This window comes from Mycteria americana, chromosome 1, assembly GCF_035582795.1.
Source record: "Mycteria americana isolate JAX WOST 10 ecotype Jacksonville Zoo and Gardens chromosome 1, USCA_MyAme_1.0, whole genome shotgun sequence".
Classification (NCBI taxonomy): Eukaryota; Metazoa; Chordata; class Aves; order Ciconiiformes; family Ciconiidae; genus Mycteria; species Mycteria americana.
This window is the reverse complement of record NC_134365.1, coordinates 16,987,871-17,008,427: the sequence shown is the minus strand read 5'-3', so window position 1 is coordinate 17,008,427 and position 20,557 is coordinate 16,987,871. Positions and strand designations below refer to the sequence as shown.

The following is a 20,557-nucleotide window of genomic DNA, read 5'->3' as shown; positions in this document are numbered from 1 at the left end:
TAATTTGCTTCAGTGGAGGAAAGAAAACAGGAAAGGATCCAAGACAGGATTGTTTTTAGTAATTTAGTACTCTATTACTAAATTACTAAACACAGTGATAATTTTGTAATTGCTATGACAGAATTAATAGTACTTTAGAGGTGATGGGAAGAAAATATCCAGGACACTGAAGGGACATGGATGCATTTTGGGGGTGTGGACTTCAAAGCAATATGAATTTTGAAGTGTGGATTTGTACACAGGCTGAATTTACCTTACTGCAGATATTCTTCTTAACCAAAGAAGAGGTATTTTCCATAGATGATAACATCCTAGAAAGCTAAAGACTGTGATATAATAAATTATACTGGAAAATAGTTAGCAATGAACATGTTACTTACATTAGTTACATGTAACCTGCAATCATGAGAGGAATTACATTTCAGAAGAAAAGCCAATGCTATTTTGTGTTTTGGCATAGCCTTCAGTTTTCAATATCCTTCTTGTAGTTGCAATGAAGAAATCTCACTGGTTTTATTTATTCATCTGCTGTGCTTGATGCTAATGCTTTTAGGATGATTATTAATAGTCTCCTACAAAACAGAGATTTTTGTTTCCTAAATTTTCCAGAATTATCTGCCTGATATATTCAAAGTGTCAGTCATATATCTTTTTGTTCCTTGCGACAAAAAGCCTCTCCAAAGTCCCAGTCTTAGACATTTTTCTTCTTTACTTTTTTCTCCTTTTTTTTGCCACAAGACAATTTTCTATGTTGAGAAAGACAAATTTGGAGAACAATAAACTCTTTATGTCATTATAGATGGCTGTGTGTATGTATATGGCTGATTTATTTGCCTACTAGCTTATAAGCTGCCTAAAAACCCCAAGTTTAACTTTTTTTAGGACTTTTTCCTTGAAGCATTTTGGTATGTCTTTTATTTTAAAGAAATATTTCTGATGTTCATACACCAAATTTGAGGCATGACTGTTTAAGGACTAAGTTTTTGGCATCAAGAGAACAGTGTTTTATTTTGAATATGACCAAATTATACTTGCAGTCTTTTTCAAGGCAATAAAAATAAACTAAATAACAGTAGACAGGGTGTGAGAATTCAGAGAGATTTAATCGTGTGCTTTTATTATTAGGAATTGTTTACTAAGAATTGTATATGCTGTAATGTGTTGTTGAAGCTTCTGTCAAAAACTTATTCTCTCTTTTAAAAAAATCAGGAATTCTTTGAAAAGAAGAAACTTAAATCAAAGATGAAGCTTCTGGGAGTATCATCTCCTAAAAGTTCAGCAGTCAGTTTAGATCTCCTCAATCTGTATGTTGTTAACCAGATATCAAGCAAAAAAGACAACACCGGTGAGTTTAGTGTAACAGTGTTCTGACTTCACAGTTAACAGAATCGGTTCTCCTTAACTATTACTGCTATTATTTTAGTTCTTGTTCTTCCACTTATAACTTAATGCTCAAATAAATGTTGTTTTATTTTTAAAATGAAAAATTGTAAGTAAATATGAAAATTATGATTGCATAAAAAGTCAGAACATAAGAGGAATCAAATAACCTTGGCTACTGCCTACTTCCCCTTTAAAGCCTTGTACACTTGCTCACCTTCCTCATTCCATCCATTAATTTTACACTACATCCATTTCTTTTTCCCTTTGCCATTGAATGGGTCCATTTGTATTCCACTTCCTTTTTCATAACTTTTGGAGGGCATTTGGAATAGTCTGTCAGTTCTACCCAGAATATCTTTCTTAAAATCCATCATTAAGCTCCTAAAAAACATCTCTACAACTTGAGTCCTAACTCTTATCTTCTGTGACATATTCATAAACCAGACTGTGGACAATTTGTTGTCCCATGCTCAGGAAGATTAGAAGGTGACTGAGGAGGGCAACAGAGCCTGTCTACACACAGCAGCTGACCGTAAATAATTTTATACTGTAATGCCATTTAGAATAGAGCTCTTGCATTGCTAGTAACAAAGAAAGCAAAAAATATGGCTTTAAATGGATTAAGAAACCTAAAACAACAGCTTTTGTACTCTAGTGAAAATTCAGGAAGCTCAAAACTTTCTCCAAGCCCAATGCTGACATACCAAATACTTTCATTGCAGAGAACATGAGGAAGCCGGTCCACATTGATATCACTGAAGATGTAAAAATGCCTGTTAGGAGGCACAACATAGAGCTTCCCATGTCACCACTACGTACACAACATACGTCAAACTTAGATGACATCCAGAACAGGTACTTGTATAAAATAGGCAGTAGTTAAGCTGTAATGAAGTTCTGGAAAAGGTATTTCATGATGGTCTTGTATTTGGGATATTAAGTAAACATAAATATACCATTCTAAGATGAAGAAGTTTCACAATCACTCCTGGCATTCGTGATACTCTTACTATGAAAGACTAAATAAATGTGTTCTAAATAAAAAACTGTACATGAAGCTGAAAGATTTTTCAAAAAATAATGTCTCTTTACTCATGTCAGGTACATACACTAAGTTATCTCATAGAGCAGGCTATTCAAACAGCATTTTCCACTGACACTGTTTTCCCATCCAACTTCAGACACCCTAAAGTGACTGACTCGCACACTGGCTGCTCATAACTGCTTAAGAATCAGGCCTTTTTAAGATGTGTGGAAAAATATTCTTAAATTATTTTGAAATTAATACTCAGAATGTTTTTAATCTTCTAGATCTTATATCTTGTATTTCACATGCTGTTTCTATTAATTTTACAAGGTTACAAAAGCAAGTATTGGACAGCAGAAGGCAGCATCTCTCAGAGAAAGTAAAATACTCGCATAATGTAAGTAAGTTTATTGTTCTCACTGATGGAAAGCTAAAAATGTGCAGCAGTGACTGTATTTTTAAGTGATTTTTCAAAGAGTGACCAAATCTCATGGATACTGAAACATGTGAAGTCTTCGTTTCTAAGGCTATACTGATATATTATTTGCCAGTCATATTTTATGTTTGTTCCTGCTATTTCTTACATATTTCTTGAAAGGCTCACCTTGTTTTAGGCATTTTCCAAAATACTTAAGAATATCTGTGCTCTAAGCTAGTCACAAAGGACAGGGATTATGGGAAAGAGACTGAGGCCAACAGCAGATAAATTAAAAACAAATGCAGAAATGCGAAATGATGAAATGTGAGAAGCATAGATAGCAGCGAGTCTTTAAGAGGAACTTAAGTACAAGTCTCAGTGGATACAACTGGGAAGTTCATACACTTATTGAGGTTACAGTGAAAAACATTCTCTAGATGGAATTTAGGCTTTTTTTAATGACCCATTCCACTGTTGTGTAGAAAACCAAACAAACAAACAAAAAAAACAAGTTAGTAAATCTGTTAGAAGACACTTAGTTTGGATTACTCAGCCTTGCTTGATAATATAGCTCCACTGACTCCTGCTATTCATATCAGATAGCACTCTGAGGAAAAGATGCTTGCAAAAGATGCTTGCACAATATTATTCTGTATGTTCTTGGCCCATTCATGTTGCCAAAGCATGTTTTGCTAGAGTGAGAAAGACAGATGTTTTTCTAGTGTTAGAAGTTCCTTTCTTTTGAATCAGGAACAATTACTTAGTATGGGTGAAAAGTTTAGCTGTCTAATGTGTTTCAGCCAAGATCTCCATGAGCTACCGCTACTTTTTTGGATATCAGATTAAATCAGCCTTCCTTTATGACTCTTTTTCATCTGTTTCTTGAAGACAGAGAGGACGTATTTCAGATTTAGCATGGCCAGAAATAACAGATCAAAATGATAGCTAAGTTTCTCCTCAACCTCCACTTGTATGGATAGATTTACATCAGTTCATCAAAACACATGATAATGCAGTGTGCACACACAGAAAGCTAATTGAATGTATGGATCAAAAAATAAAGTCTAAGGCCTGTATGTTGCAAAGAACTGTTTTTAAAATCTTCATAAGTTAAAATGTGTCCAGTTTAAGTAATTAAGCTATATCTACTTTATTAAGCAGAAAGAGGGGCTATAAAATTCATAATTTTCAGCTTTCTGGAAACATACAGTTTTGTGGTACAAAGATTTTGTTCAATTAATGTACAAGGCTTTTGCGCTCCTTTAGTAGTTTGTGCTGCTTTCACTGGATAAACTGGATTAGAGGCATTACTTCCATGTAGCTGTGGACACAGTGACATTTCATGAGCTTTGCCTTCAAATTTCTCCTTGTGTTCTGATCTGCTTGAGATAGTATTGTGGCTATCACAACATGCTGGAGTTCTCTCCTCAATAGGGTAAAATATTTTTCATTTTACTACTTAAGAACGAAGTCAGCAGATCATTTAACTACAAGTCTAAAGCTAAAAATGTATTTATACCCATCTCTCCTCAGGATAATATTTGTGTGCATACTTCAACTTAAGTAGGTACTTATGTGTTTCCCTGAAATAAGCCCTTATTACAGAATCACAGAATCACAGAATCGTATAGGTTGGAAAAGACCTTTAAGATCATCAAGTCCAACCATAAACCTAACACTGCCAAGACCACCACTACACCATGTCCCTAAGCACCTCATCCAAACGTCTTTTAAATACCTCCAGGGATGGCGACTCAACCACTTCCCTGGGCAGCCTGTTCCAATGCTTGATAATCCTTTCAGTGAAGTAAAATTTCCTAATATCCGTCTAAACCTCCCCTGGCACAACCTGAGGCCATTTCCTCTTGTCCTATCACTTGTTACCTGGGAGAAGAGACCGACCCCCACCTCGCTACAACCTCCTTTCAGGTAGTTGTAGAGAGCAATAAGGTCTTCCTTGAGCCTCCTTTTCTCCAGGCTAAACAACCCCAGTTCCCTCAGCTGCTCCTCATAAGACTTGTGCTCTAGACCCTTCACCAGCTTTGTTGCCCTTCTCTGGACACGCTCCAGCACCTCAATGTCTCTCTTGTAGTGGGGGGCCCAAAACTGAACACAGTATTCGAGGTGTGGCCTCACCAGTGCTGAGTACAGGGGCACGATCACTTCCCTAGTCCTGCTGGCCACACTATTTTTGATACAGGCCAGGATGCCATTGGCTTTCTTGGCCACCTGGGCACACTGCTGGCTCATATTCAGCTGGCTGTCAACCAACACCCCCAGGTCCTTTTCCACCGGGCAGCTTTCCAGCCACTCTTCCCCAGGCCTGTAGCATTGCATGGGGTTGTTGTGGCCCAAGTGCAAGACCTTGCACGTGGCCTTGTTAAACCTCATACAATTGACCTCGGCCCATCGATCCAGCCTGTCCAGGTCCCTCTGCAGAGCCTTCCTACCCTCAAGCAGATCAACACTCCCGCCCAACTTGGTGTCGTCTGCAAACTTACTGAGGGTGCACTCGATCCCTTCGTCCAGATCATTGATAAAGATGTTAAACAGAACTGGCCCCAGCACAGACCCCTGGGGAACACCGCTTGTGACCCGCCGCCAACTGGAGTAAACCCCATTCACCACCACTCTTTGGGCCCGGCCATCCAGCCAGTTCTTTACCCAGAGAAGAGTACACCCATCCAAGCCATGAGCAGCCAGTTTCTCCAGGAGAATGCTGTGGGAAACTGTGTCAAAGGCTTTACTGAAGTCTAGATAGACAACATCCACAGCCTTTCCCTCATCCACTAGGCGAGTCACCTTGTCGTAGAAGGAGATCAGGTTGGTCAAGCAGGACCTTCCTTTCCTGAACCCATGCTGGCTGGGCTTGATCCCTTGGTTATTCTCTACATGCCGTGTGATAGCACTCAGGATGATCTGCTGCATCAGCTTCCCCAGTACCGAGTTCAGGCTGACAGGCCTGTAGTTCCCTGGGTCCTCCTTCCGGCCCTTCTTGAAGATGGGCGTCACATTTGCTAATCTCCAGTCAGCAGGGACCTCCCCAGTTAGCCAGGACTGCTGGTAAATGATGGAAAGGGGCTTGGTGAGCACATCTGCCAGTTCCTTCAGTACTCTCGGGTGGATCTCATCAGGCCCCATAGACTTGTGAGTGTCTAAGTGGTGCAGCAGGTCACTAACCATTTCCCCCTGGATTATGGGGGCTCCATTCTGGTCCCCAAATGGACCAGACGTTTACCTTACATTTTTCATGAAAAAATCATATCAGAATACATGACAATTTTCTCTTGCATGTGGTATATGTGCAGAGATGTAAAAGAAAGGTATGATTACTTTGAACTTTATGCTTACATCAAAACAGTTTTAGATAAATAAAATGTCTCTGCTATGTTTTGTCTAGTTATCACAAGTAACAGAATTAATGTATGCTGACTCTAGTATGGAACATGAAGACAACATAGCAAGAGCTTTTAGTGCCTGTCCATTGTCCTCTTCTGTTTTTTGGTCCTCTAATTGTACACAATTTTCAGAAGAAAATTTCAACACAAACCTAATGGGTAACACTTGGGAACAGACCTACGAAGAGAAGCTGCAAAACCAGGTTTGATTAATATTTTGTTATTTCCGCAGAATTTTTTTAAACTAACTTTCATTTATTTGGGGTGTAGAATTAGTGTAATGGTGAAGATAATTATGAATGATCAACATTTCTTGTAGGCTGGTGGTAATGAATATTCCATATATTTCTTTTATTGTTATGAAATACACTTAACTTGAGCTTTTGTTCACTGAGCTCTCAGTATCACTGATATCTGTAGAAGGAGAGTTAGTCACATACCACTGGCTTTCTTTTGTTTCTGGCTTGTAAAGTTGGTTAAAGAAAGCTGAAATGTATTACAGTTATAAATACAGCTTTCTTAAATGTACAGTTAGTATAACTGGGTATTGTATGATCCCAGGTGATCACCGTGACCTAGTTTGTAATCATGCAGTGTCTCAGTGAGTAATATAGTTCTTACAGTATTCTCAATGCTCCTAAAAGGATTGAGAAAAGCCTACTGTTTAACTCAAGTTAAATTTAAGAAATGATTGAAAGTTATTTGTTCTGATGTATGTTACTTTTTTTTTTTTGTTAACTTTGGGATTCTTAGAAGAATCATCCTTAGAAAAGTAATAGCAAATATAAGGGGGGTCTCATAATATGCTTTATTTTTAGAAAAGATATTATTTGTTGAAAATAATAAAACAAATTCTACATGTATCACCAGTGGTATTTTAAAGTCTTGCTGTAAATGAGGAAGGAGTACTTCAGGGTTTCAGAAGGGGAGATGTTGGGTTGTTCAGGGAACGGGTAGGCAGAAACCCACAGGAAGCTGACCTGAAGGACAAAGGAGCCCAAGAAAGATGTTTTCAAAACACAAGGACAGTCCACCTCAATGTGCAAGAGAATGAGTAGGTCCTGGAGGCCAGTCTGGCTGAATCAGGGAACTCCTGACTGAGCTCAAATGCCAAAAGGAAGTGTGGAAGGAGGGATGGGCCACCCAGGAAGAATAGAGACACATCCCCTGAGCCTGGAGGGGTGGCATTAGGATGGCCAGAGCTGAAACTCACAATGGGTGAGAAGGGCAGCAAGGAGGACTTCTATAGGTATGTCATCAGCAAAAGGAAACCAACAAAAATGCTGTCCACTGCTAAATAGAGTTGATGACCTAGTGACAAAGGACATGGAAAAGTCTGAGGCACTCGAGACCTACTTTGCTTCAGGCTTTTCTGACAAGGTCTGCTCTCTGGCACATCTTCAAGCTCAGTAGAGAGTTTGGAGGAGAATGGTCCAAAACAGTAGTGAAGGAACAAGTTAGGGAATCCTTAGGAACCTGGACATAAAGGAATACGTGGGACTGGACAGGGTGCATTCAAGTATATTGACGGAGTTGGATGACACCACTGCAGGGCAGATGTCTATCGTCTTTGAAAGACTGTGGTGATCGGGAAGGCTCCTCAGTGACAAGAAATACACAAATGCCACACCCATCTGCTAAAACATAAGCATGATCTGGGGAAGTATCATCCCACCTCTGTCCCTGAAAGGATTATGGAACTAGACCTCCCGGAGGCAATTCCAAGGTACATGAAGAACAAGAAGGTGACTGGGAACAGCCAGCATAGTTTTACCAAGGCCATACTGTGCCTGACAAACCTGATTGCGTTCTGTAATGAAATGACTAGCTCTATGATTAAGGGAGAGAAGCAGATATTATTTACCTTGACTTTAGGAAGGCTTTTGACAAGGTTTCCCATGGGATCCTAGTAGCCAAAGCAGGGAGGTATGAACCAGATGAGTGGACAATAAGATGGGTAAAAAACCTGTCTGTTACCATCATGCTCGAAGTAGTTGTCTGTGGGCTAAAGCCTAATTGGCAACAGGTCAGTAATGGCAGGGATCCCCCAGACATTAATACTAAGTCCAGTACATCTTCATTAGAGAGTTAGACAATGGGACAGAATGCACCCTCAGTACCTCAGCAGGTTCATGCATGACACCAAATTGGCAGAGCGATCATTACAGTAGCAGGGCTGCTACTCAGAGGGATCTTGACAAGCAGAAGGCCACTTCATACAGAAGGAACTTCATACAGATTAACACAGAGAAATACAAAGCCCTGCACCTCAGGAGAAATAACCCCACGCATCAGTGCAGGTGGGGACTGGCTGAGCAGGCAGCAGTTTTGCAGAGAAGGACCCGAGGGTGCTGGTGGACAACAAGCTGTACATGAGTCAGCCTTGTAGCAGCGAAGGCCAACTACATAGAGGGCTGTATTAGAAAGAGCATACCCAGCAGTCAAAGGCAAGTGATTATTTCACTCTAAGCAGCATATGTGAGAACACATCCGAAATACTGTGTCGAGTTTTGGGACCCCTAGTACGAGAGAGAGATCAACAAACTGTGGCAAGACCAATGAAGGGCCACAAAAATTGTTAGGGAATTGGAGCACATGATGCATGTGGGGAGACTGAGCAAAGAGGGCTTTCATAGCCTGGGAAAGAGAAGGCTATAGGGGTGTGGGGTGAAATAACTGCTGTCTTCCACAGTCTAAACAGAGTTACAGACAGGACAGAGCCAGAGGTACACCATGAAATGGCAGAAGTAAAAGTCACAAATTTCAACAATGGAAATTCTGTTTGTATAGGAAAAAAGTATTGTTACAAAAGTAGCTAAGCACCAGAAGAGGCCATCCAAACAGGTTGTGGAATCTCAGTCCTGACAATCCTGAACAATCTGGCCTAACCTTGAAGCTGGCCCTGCTTTGAGCAGGTTGGACGAGATACCTCTTGAGGTCCCTTCCACACAACAGCTCTCTATAATTATGTGATTTTCAGTGGAACTTCAGCATGCTACAGTCTACCAAGCTTGTTCATACTATGAGAGGATGGGGTGCTAAAAGGACATTTTGCATATTAACAGTGATATGCAAATATGGAAAAGTATGAGTTATACAGAAATCAGGCTGTAAGGAAGTTTTGGCTTCTACTGTAAAGAAAAAAAGTGAAAATAGTGGGAAAATGTATATTGTTTGCAAACCCAACTTTAAAGTTTTAAACACTATAACTATTATATATATTCAGAGTTTGACAGCTTCTACTGTTTTCTCAGCCAGGAAATAGTTCTGATCAAGACCCTTGGATTACAAAACTTCCAAGCCAGTGTATTTTCAGGAAGTCTGATACCATGCCTGAGGAACTGTTTAAGCCATTGCATAGGTAGGCAGTGATTTTACATTAAAGAGAGAAATAACAGTCAAGTTTAAGTAAGAAAAATACTAAGACAATCTGAAACTTATTGCTACTTGATTTTTCACTGATTTTTGGTGCTTTTCAAATAGAAATTGAAATTAAAGAATGAACATACCGAGCTATTTAAATTTGCTGAAAGGCAGCAAAACGTGGATTTTAGGTAGGCACTTGGAACCATGATCTGGTTTTTGCAACATCACACACATGATGGTGTTACTGAATTCACGCTGAGTGAGAAGCACAGATTTAGTAAGAGGCCACAGGGAGGGTAGCTGCCCCAGCTCTCATTAGTTCTGGTCACTGTTGCAAGTGTTTTTCTGATGACATTGATGGTGTAGCAGTTGGGCAGCTTCTCCACTTACATTGTTTACATTTGGGATTTCAGGAACAAAGCATTTTTTTCCTTCTCTTTCATACATGATCTTACTATAGGGGTGTTTTTTTTAGAATTGGTTCAATAATACTTTTATGAGAATATACACCTTTTTTTAAAAGAATGGATAGAAACCTGGAATATATTTCTGTTTGTATGTGCTGATTAAAAATCTTGTTCAGCACAGAGGGTTTAGAGCCAGACTAATTTATGCAGAACATTTTATTTCAGTTTCTTTCCAGGGGCTCTTGCCTTGGATCTAGGGGTCTTACAGGGCTAATCTTCCTTTACTCTTTTTATTCTGTAAGTCTGCCATCTGGTTGAAAGTTCCTGTCAGTCTCTAGCTTTGGCTGGATAGAGCCATAAAAAGGCCATATATTATTTTGCTGTTCCTGAAGTACCTACACCCTGTTTGCCTGCGAGTCGAATGACTGATAAGCTCACTGACCACATGATAACTAGATGAACACATCAGCTTCCAGTCCTAGCCACCTTAACTTTCTCTTTCTCTCTTCTCCTAGCTTCTCCCGGCAAAGCTCTCTTTGCTTCTCCAGCAAAACCTAAAATGAGGATAGCATTCACCTTGCTGTATATCTTGGTGAATTCCAGATGAATATATTTACATTAAAGGCCTACCTTACCTTATCTCGCCTACATCTCTCCTTTCATTTCTCCACAGGCCCTCAGGCCTGCACTCCTCTGCTTACGGCACCTCCCTTAGTCCTCGCCTGTTCATGGCCCACTAACAACATCTCCTTTCCAACTGTTCTTCAAATCCATTTCTTTGTATTGTCTTTGTTTTGTTTTCATCCATTATAGCCATAAATTCTTATACCTCACGAGCTGGCAGTTCTCCTGGGAAGGGAGTTTCTTTTGCTGTATCTGAAAAGTAGAGTATAAACTTATACAATCGTTTAATGTAATTGTAACATACTCATGATGTAATCAATGTGCATAATCTCAGAACTGTGGCACCTCAAGATCATTAAATATTAACTAAAAGTTTTAGACGTCTTATTAAAATAGCAGTTGTCTTTCACTCTGAATAGTGCTCAGCTATTTCCTCATCTACTATTAACTTTTACTTAGCATTACAAAATGTTCAGGTGATGTGAAGAAGGAGCCTCTGAATTGCTTCACAAAATGCCTTTATCTTCCTCACATAGATCTATCCAAGTTTCTCCAGAAATAAACTCTAGTGTGTTTAGACTTTTAAAACTGTTCTGGGGGTTTTCTGTAAGTAGAGGACACTACTTTCTTATTTAAAGTTCTCCAGGATCTTTATCCAGTTCCAAGTATTTGCCGATCAAAACATTACAGAATTTTTCTCCAGTAAGAGTTTTCTGTACTACATTTCAGTTTTCAAGTTCCATTGATAGCATTGCTCAAATTTTTTTAAAGAAAGAGCATTTTTTGAATGACCTTCTTTGCCAGTTCTCTGTGCTTCAGAAGCCTCTCAACCTTTTGCTCAGATTTTCTGAACGGTCAGTCAGCAGATCAAGCCTAGAAAAAAGCAGCGAACATGTTAAATTAAGAGCCACATAAGTGAAAGCATGATAGCTTTCATGCTAATGATGCTAGCATGATAGCATCTTCAAAACCACTACTATCAGAAGTGGGGTAGGGAAGTATGGGCAAAACAAACCATCTGACTGGCCTCCTGACAGTGGAATAGAAAAATTCTGTGCTGAATTAGGATTACTGACCTCAAGTGCAAATGGAAGTCACTTGCTAAAGAGACCAGGAATTAAGCAGTACACAGAGCTTATTATGGGCTTTCAGTACAGGAGAGAACTGTAGTCTTGAAGAACAAACAATTTTTATGAACAGAAGAAGCTGTCTTCCTCTTTTTTTTTTTTTCCCCCCCCGAAAATGGACTTTGGTCAGCTGGTGGAGCAGCAGTGACATACTGTGGCTGATTTTATAAATCACAGTTCCCTACTCAGGAGGATGTGCTCCATGTCTTGATATGTTTGGAGACATCATGAAACAGAACCTCTTTTAAATCAACCATACTATAAAGTGGAAATAAAATACAGGACACTTTTTCAGTTGAAATAATGTACATTTGGGACAAAAGCAAGTGTGATGAGTAAAGTCTTTCAGATTTTTATCATTGAGTTATCATAATTTGTTGTGTTAGCGGTTAGTATTTTGCTTATTTACGTACTGAGCAAGCTGTTTTTTCTTTTCTACCCCTCCTCCACCCCGCCCCCCCCCCCCCCCCCCCCCCAGGCTAGACTATATGAATTCTGCCAGGAAAAATGCAGTGATAATGACCAGTAACGAATCAGAAAACAGTGAAGGAATAAAAGAACCATTGTTTGATGTTGTGAAAGAAACTGCAGAACTGAAAGCTCCCCAAGATGGAAGTAATTGTTCCTTTCTGGCACTGTTCGAAGATGAGAGCCAACCAATCCATAATAATCCTTCCACAAAGTATTTTAATCCTTTTGTTAACCAAAGCAGTACTGCCATTTTTTTGATTGATCCTGATGATAGAAATCAAATGACCAACAGAAATTATCCTTATGATACTAGAGAGGCTTATCCTGCAATCAATGCAAAAAAAAGTTCTGTAGACAGACACCTTGAAGGCATTTTCACAGCTCCAGAACAGGTTTTACTTAAAAGTGACAATGCTTCAAGTGCAAGCTACAAGAAAACCAGTGGACTTCATAAAACCCACCTGCAGGACTGTCATGAGGGACAGCACTACTTCATGCCATCTGAAAATAAGGGAAAACCTGCAAACCTTGAAAAAATTGGTGAGTGTCAATATTTTAAGGACATATATTCTGGTTTTTATTCTCCTTTTAAAGACATATGCTTTTATAACCAGAGATGTGTCTGTCCTGACCGAAAACATCATGAATCTTCAGAATGAAGTAATTTAATTTTAAATCCAGTTATTGAAATTATTTTTAAAAGTTGACAGAAGCATTTATTATGCATTTACGCAAATTGCATTTATGCTATTGTGTTTTAAAATCAAGGTTTACTTTTTTATTTTAGAGACATTTGCTTATCACCATGATCAGCGGATTAACTTAAAGGAGAATGTACAGAACTATTCAAGAAAAAAAAGGTCAGTGCCATAGAAATTATCCATCTATTAACTAGTGATAACTGCAGAGACCTTGCTGAATTGGAGAAGTCCTGCTAAGAGGACATGAAGGCAAAATTCTAAACAGTATTACTGAGGACCCAAGTTTTCCCAGTGAAAATAGTATTGAATAATGTGAATAAACTTATGCACATGTAAGCCCTTTGTACCATTGTTTATCTACCTATAATACGTATAGAGAAAGACTGCTTCATGGGACACTTTGGAGTCCCTGAAGTTAAGCTGTTGCTCTGACTTGCCCTCTAAAAGACCCTGTCTCCTTCCACTGACTGCAGAGGTAGTGTCTTCCCTGGGCTAAAGTTAGCATATGTGAGTGCTCCATGTTTTACAAAAGATGGTTTTATCAAAGACTCCGATCCATAACACCTTTCATTTTACAAAGCAGGACTATCTTCTGTCATCTCTCATATTACATTTTGCATTTCAACAGAAGAGAAGTTTGTGAAAAACAGATTCTTGGTGTTAAATCTCAGGTTCAGAAATAAGTTCAATGTTTTCAATAGTGGGAAGCATTCCATGGTTACTGAAGACAAAATAAAAATTGAAGGAAAAAAAGTCACCAGTAATGACTTTAATTCAGAAAGAAAATAAAAGTATAGGAGGGAAAATCACTTAGCAGAGAACTCTGTGTTTGCATCTCTCAGTGACAACGAGTCTGTGAAAGAATCAGCCTGGAGACAGAACCAGCTCTTTGGCTTTGAAGAGGTAACTTTTTAAAGAGACATATGTTTTGCCAAACCTACTGTTTGCACCATTCGTTTGAGGTGGAGAAGGAATGCCCACAACAGTTAGAAACTGAATTTAGCTTCTCTGAATTAACTTCTGTGGAAACTTCCTTCATGGTTTATACAGGGCAGCCAGAAAGAACAGCTTCTAGTTAAGTGGTTCAGATAGATAGCCCTTTCAGGTCCATAATTTACATGGTTTGATTCACACCTAAACTGATGCCTGAATTACATTGCATAAGTTACCCATTAACCCTTAGGTTCAGACTCTGCAAGCAGTGCCCAGATATTATATGCAGGACACTTCAGTATTATAAAGGAACCTTATGCCGGTATACTTATAAAGAATCTTGTAGCTATTTTGCCCACAGAAGTCACCCAGCTACACAATGTTGCTCAGGGGTTTTGTACCTCTTGAAATAATTTGTGGTACAGTGCAGTGTCTCCTTTATGTAATACAGAAACTGAACATTCCTCACTTAACCTGAGGTGCCGATCAGCTGAACCCTCACTATTAACACTTACTTATTTTTAAAAGTTCACAACAGCACAAGAGAAAGAGTATAAGTTTGGAGTGAGTTCAAATCTTCACAAGATGGAGAGGGGTTAGTACCATTTATACATTATTAAGTGAAAAATCAGATTTTTCTCTACATGTGAAACTGAAACAGTTCCTTTTAAAGCCAGAGAGAAGTGTTTTGATCTTTTTAGGATGTTACATTTGATGAGGGCTTGTATTTTTGATTCATGCAGCACTGTATAAAGAAGACTAGCATTACCAGGTAACTAAGAATTATCTGTATTTGCTTTTACTCGAAGAGATAAATTCAGGTTAACTTCTTTCTGGTGAGTATTATACACATATTTTTCATTGTCCCATTTCCTCCAAAGTTGTCCTCTAAACTGAAAAGCCAGCTCTGAAAGTAGGGGTAAGTGCTAAAAAAAAAAAAAAAAAAAATCCACGCAAGAGGTCCAGAGTATTAAACTAAACATCACAGCTCAAGTTTACCAACATCACCACATAGTAAAATGCCAAGTAAATGCCAGTCATTTTCTTTCTTTCTGTTCTTGCAGACCTCTGTTGATTGGAAAAAATCTTGGACATGTTTTTTCTATTAATGAATATCTTCATTAGATGTTTGACATGTGCCATTTTACTGGTCTAGTCTTTACTAGTCTTTATTCTCTTCCACTAGACTACATGCTGTCATTCCACATGTGCACAGAGTGATAGGAGTCAGCAGGGAGATCTCACATCCTTTTTGCTCCCTTTTAGCCGTAGGGGTCAGCTGTGCTGGCTGCATTTCAGAGCAGAAGATCTCCCAAGGGCCTCCAAGAGTAAAACATGGCCATAAGCCCATGTAACTTGTATGGCAGCCAATGTGCGCAGGGAGTTTGCTGCATTCTCTCCCTGCCCTTGCTCTGCAGAGTCCTTCTTCCTTTTCATAGACTCACAGAATCATAGAATAGTTTGGGTTGGAAGGGATCTTTAAAGGTCATCTAGTTCACCCTGCCCTGCAATGAGCAGGGACATCTTTAACTAGAGCAGGTTGCTCAGAGCCCCGTCCAACCTGACCTTGCTTTTGGGTAGCACGGTTCTGCTGCTGGTGCAGGCTGCTGATTAACAGCATAGCTGAAGCTTTGGGGAACCTGTTTCATGCTTTGTGTTAAGATGTGTTGTCCCGAGAGGAGAAGAATTGGCTATTGCCAAGACCTAGATTGACCTTGCTAACACTTTATTCATTAAACAATATCTTAAAACTTCATCAGAAGTAGTAATGTTTAATTCTACATGCTGTACTTGAGAGTTGGATGTTTGGGGAATTTTTGGTGAGTAACCTACCTTTCCTTTTCATCTCGTTTTTCAGATGTGGAGTCATCACTCAGCAGCCAGTCTCCCAGTTACTCTCCGCGGCAGACAGAGAGCTGTTTCAGCTCTAGTCCTGACACAGTGAGTGCTGCCCCTTTATGGGTTTGCAGGGGTTCATTTGAATGATACCTGTATGCCTGAGTGCATCTAATGGTGGATGTAGCTGGAATCTTATTTATGGTTTTGTTTTGTACAAGGCAACTTCATGTGTGAGGAAGACAAGAAATGATTAGCTGTAGATTTTCCGAAGTAGTTTAACAGACGTGGTCTGGTCTCTGATAATATCAGGCCTTGTGGAATTACAGTAACACGACTGTGGGAAGACGCTAAGCAAGCTTCTGCTCTCTTCCTTGATGTATAGCTGCCTTATGTTACATGCCTGTAAGGCAGGAGGATTTGACACACTGTTTGTTTTCAGCCATTCTTGAATACAAAAATGTCACAGTATAAATTCTGTGTGAGAGTGAAGGTCTGCCTTACCCACCTTCTCTTCCACAAAGGCCAGGAGTATACCCCTGGAGAAAGACTGAAAAAACCCCCACACAACCAAAACCAGAGAGTTCTGGCCTTTCTGTTTATTTCATTAACTTAGTTATTAGTTAGTCATTAACTTAATACTTAGTTATTGAACTATTTTAACAGTTGCATTCATGCAATTCTGTTCAAACAGTCTGAAGAGGAAGACACAGCCAAAAAGAAAGAACATCTGAATGAACAGTCCTTGAAGATAGATGATGCCAACCTAATCTCAGCCTCCGCAAACACAGAGCCCCCCAAGGCCTCTCACACCAGAACTGTGCCTCTCCAGCCCAGCAGTATTTTGACTAGTGAAGCAGCAAACCATCTTCAGGAGAAAGACTCTATTTTATGTGCCACAGAGGAGGAAAATAAAAACCACACCGCCCCATCTGAGGGCGGCTCATTACACCAAGCCCTTAAAAGAGAGCATGTCACTCGCAGTACCACGTGTGATGTTTGGTCACAGACTGAGAGCTCTGTTACAGAAGTAGAGAAAGTGGATGTTGCCACCCAGTGTGGCACCATGCAGGTGTGCAGCTGTGGGAGCTCCCTCCCCTCTGCCCGCAGCCCGGGGGGTCTCCCTCCTCCCAGCACCACAGGCACGGCTGGAGGGCACAAAATGCCAGCACGTGAGGGGCTGCAGCCTGCGGGCACGGGCAGCGCAGCAGGAATAGCGGCCTTTTCTTCTGAAGCTGAGTATCTGAGTTTGGCTGGTAGAAGGACTCTAGAGGTGCTGAACTACATTGATAAAATGAAGGAGAGAGATAAGCAGTGACCAGCTAGAATGGCACGTAAGGAATAGGGAAATTTTGTCCTGTTCTCACTGTGTTTCGTTTAATTGGCATATTTTGATTTTTCTAGCCTGGTTAGACAACTTTTTTTTTCTGGTTGTTTGCTTTAAATTATTATTAACTATGGATCTCTGCTGCTATCTCTAACTATGGATTAACTATAGATCTCCAACTATTAACATAGGATTTTACAATAGCTTAGTAAATATAAACCCTAGGAATTACATTTGCTTTCCCACCATATATCCGTAGGATTCTGTAGTTTGGGATTGACTGTGCTTCTCTTGAAGGTAGTGGAAAGATTCTGTTTCACTTCAAAACATATTGGTAGTGGCTCTTAGTTCAGAACTATTGTCTGATTCTTATCCATTTTAACAGGCAAACTAGCCTTTGCCATATGTTTGTACTAAATGCAAAAATGGAAAACAACAGAAAAGGCACATCTGCACACATAGAATAAAATGTAATTTTAAAAGAACTAATTTATTAATTTTTACCAAAAAAAACCCCAAAGGCTTAATCTTCCTTCCATAGCAGATCTATTAATTCATTCTATGGCTGTTAACACTGACAAATCTTTTATGTGTTTCTGTATTTTGCCTGCAGATTGACAATCTGAAATGCTTTCCTCTTCATTTCAGTGTTTGTGTGATGCTGCACATCACAACAAATAAAAGTTTCTGATAATCCTGTTTCTAGGTTATATTCTTTCCTTCTAAAAAAGTTCCTAGTAAAGGTGGCAGGGAGACTCACTCTGTTACTGACATCTTCTACTTATATATCCATACACCTTTACTTATATATACATATCTATATCTGTAGATCTTATAGATGTAAGTGTGTGTGTATATAAAAGTGTGTGCGCGGGGGGACGCACACACTGACGTTAGCCAGCTGACTGTGTGCAGGATCCTGGTCATTACAAACTGGGCTTGGCAAAAGCTATGCTGGAGGCTATTCCTTAAAGACTGCAGGAGATTTGCTGCTATAAGGTTAGTATGTCGTGCTTTCTCCCTTGGAGACAGCTGTTAAAAGATTCACTGCCCTTATTGCCACCAGGTCGGTTTCTTTTATTTCTACATTTTGTAATAAAAGGTTTTGCAGATGAAGGGATGTGTGTCACCCAGTCCTGACGAGATCCGTCGCCATTCTTTGACTCTGTTCTCATCATCAAACTAGTGGCTGTGTTTTCTTCCAGCTTTTATTTTTGAAGCTAAGAGACATTTTTAAAAGAAGGTCTACATTGCCCAACAGTTTGCAGGTTTATGCCATTTTAAAAAGAGCATCTCAGAAATTTCAGTGGACTTTTCTGTACTCAGAAGAAAATAGCATTGTCTTTCATATATACAAATTGCATACGTGGGAAGTGGTTTGCGCAGCCAGACTTCTGAAATGTGTAACTATCATTTAGCCAATTCACTGCCCACTTCCTAAGGCTTGACATAAGCAGATTTTCTTTTTTCTCTTGTGTCAATTTATTGTCAAAGCAAACTCCCTAGTAATTTTTTATCTGAAACTGCAATGTTAATCTTCTTCACAGGAGCTATAACTTATTTGAATAACAGCTATGGTTTGCTGAAAGCTCAGCCATTACCGGTGGTTTGTAAGGCAGAGTTGTTCACTCAGCGTTATGAAGTCCCTTCAGATTGTGCCACACCAGCAGCAGCCCATGCCGGCCTGAATGAGGACATCTCTAAGGTGTGCGTTTTCCCAGCAATACCCCGTGCCTGGTAGGTACCTGTCAGCCCTTCCAGTGGTGCGTGTCCAGCTTCACGGCCCTCCCCACGGCCGACACTGCTCAAACTTGCTTGGTCTGCCAGCCTCCTGCAATATGCTGTGGCAGGGGCCAGTGAATGGCACGTTACAGCTAAAGCTCCGGCGCTGTATGCTTTATATCTGAGTTTCCAATTAGACTGGCAGGTGTAAAATTACCGCATGGCCAGGGAGCTCTCTGGTGGCTGTGCTTAGAGAGATGCTGAAGTGACCCAACCTGAGGTAAACTGCCAGTAACTTGCCATGGAGGTTATACTCCTGATTTCTGCAAGAGTGGCATCATTGCTGGGACTTTTAAATTTTGTTTTGTTTTACAGTGAAGCAAGCAACCCAAATTCAGGCAGATACTCCTGATCCGCAGAGCTAGCCTCTGAGCGGGACATATTCCCAGTCCGCTCCTGTGAACCTACGGGACAAAGCGTGCAGGTCAGAACTGGAAAAAGAGAGCTGGTTGCACTGTATAGACATGTGTGTAGGGGTTTCAAATTAAGCAATACACCTTCATTAAGTTATCTCTTATATCTCTCATAATTCAGAGCCTTTCAGTGGGTATAGCTTATTTTCACTTCGGTCACTAACACAGAAGTTTTCAAAATCTGTCTGGTTCCAGCCAGGTTTCAGCCTAGATTGCACCGTTCCCAGTAAGGGCTGAAATTACGCAGCTCAGTGCCAGACACACGCTTTTGGACTGGCTGTACGTAAGAGCTGCATACACGTCTCTAACGCAATAATTCGCCACTTGGGATATGTCAATCACCGTAGATAATCATGTTCCAAGGCCTTTGGATGAGAGTGTATAAAATCCAATTACCTTACAATTTTTACCTGTAATTGCAAAGCAATGAGAAGAAAGAAAACTGTCTTTGTAGTGGTATGTGTGCTGGCAATGATGATAAATAAGGCAGTGTGCTCTTTCTTAGCCACTAGAGAAGTATTTTAAACTATTTATGTTACTATTATTGCATTAGAAGAGAATCATGCTTCCTCCTTATCTCAGTGCCAGTCTCCCCCTCAGTTCAGGTGCTTTCTTTCACCTGATTTTTTTTGTGGCTTTTGGGAAGAGCTGAGCTTGGTTTAATAGGAGTCTCCTCTCTCTCAGTGGTAGCCTCAAATCATGCTTTCTTCAGCTGATACTTCAGCAGCTGACGCTGTTTAAGCCACCGGTATTTGTAACCTGCAGGAATGACCGTCATCCCACTATACACAACCAGGAACCACCAGCTTTCTCCAAGGCAATGGCATAGGCAGAGACGTTCCTTGTTCATCCATTTTAATCTTCCTGGAAGTGTGCTAAGCCTCTGGGGAGGCCACAGAAATGTATATGGTTTTAACTGTGTTTGGTGAGAATCAGTTATAACTTGAGTTTTGCTGGGGAAAAGGACAGAAGTGTACCTGTAATTAGCCAAAAACTGGGAGTTAAATTGGTTTCGTGTTGGCACTCGAATGCTAAATATACATGGAAAGAAAGACTCTCTCACCGAAACTGTTACCTTAAGCTTCAGTTAGAAGTGGTTTTAGTATGCACCTGGTATCCTTTTGTGCTATAAAATCAGATCTAGTTACAGTAACCTGCAAGGTAAGGATTTGGGCAAAATTTTCTGGGCAAGCACCGACAGAAGTTTTGTTTCATGAATGTTATTATGCCAAGAGCCTCCACATACTTTAGAAATCTTTATTTCATTTTTGTGAAGGATTATCATTGTGAGAAATGAGAAGACTAAGTCTTCATACAAGTGATGATTTCTTAGGTGGAAACTGT

General features: G+C 39.9%; 2 protein-coding genes across 2 annotated transcripts in view; one reads left to right on the top strand and one right to left on the bottom strand.

Annotated features, from left to right (window-relative positions):
- SLC2A13 (solute carrier family 2 member 13) overlaps nt 1–20,557 on the bottom strand; it is a 206,044-nt gene that overhangs the window by 11,617 nt on the left and 173,870 nt on the right. The gene's annotated exons all lie outside the window — the stretch shown is intronic.
- On the top strand, nt 1,243–17,748 carry REDIC1 (regulator of DNA class I crossover intermediates 1). Its single transcript, XM_075491528.1, has 11 exons — nt 1,243–1,345; nt 2,106–2,238; nt 2,741–2,807; nt 6,229–6,429; nt 9,481–9,587; nt 12,229–12,761; nt 13,009–13,081; nt 13,765–13,825; nt 14,384–14,450; nt 15,714–15,796; nt 16,386–17,748. The coding sequence occupies exons 1-11, from the start codon at nt 1,243–1,245 to the stop codon at nt 17,007–17,009; spliced, it is 2,052 nt and encodes a 683-aa protein (XP_075347643.1). The 3' UTR covers nt 17,010–17,748.

Bases quoted from the DNA above. Each gene is read 5' to 3' on its own strand.
- REDIC1 (XM_075491528.1), top strand. From the start codon at position 1,243: ATGAAGCTTCTGGGAGTATCATCTCCTAAAAGTTCAGCAGTCAGTTTA. The intron at 2,239-2,740 runs GTACTTGTATAA...TAATTTTACAAG, and splicing joins TTAGATGACATCCAGAACAG to GTTACAAAAGCAAGTATTGG. The intron at 14,451-15,713 runs GTTAGTACCATT...CTCGTTTTTCAG, and splicing joins TCTTCACAAGATGGAGAGGG to ATGTGGAGTCATCACTCAGC.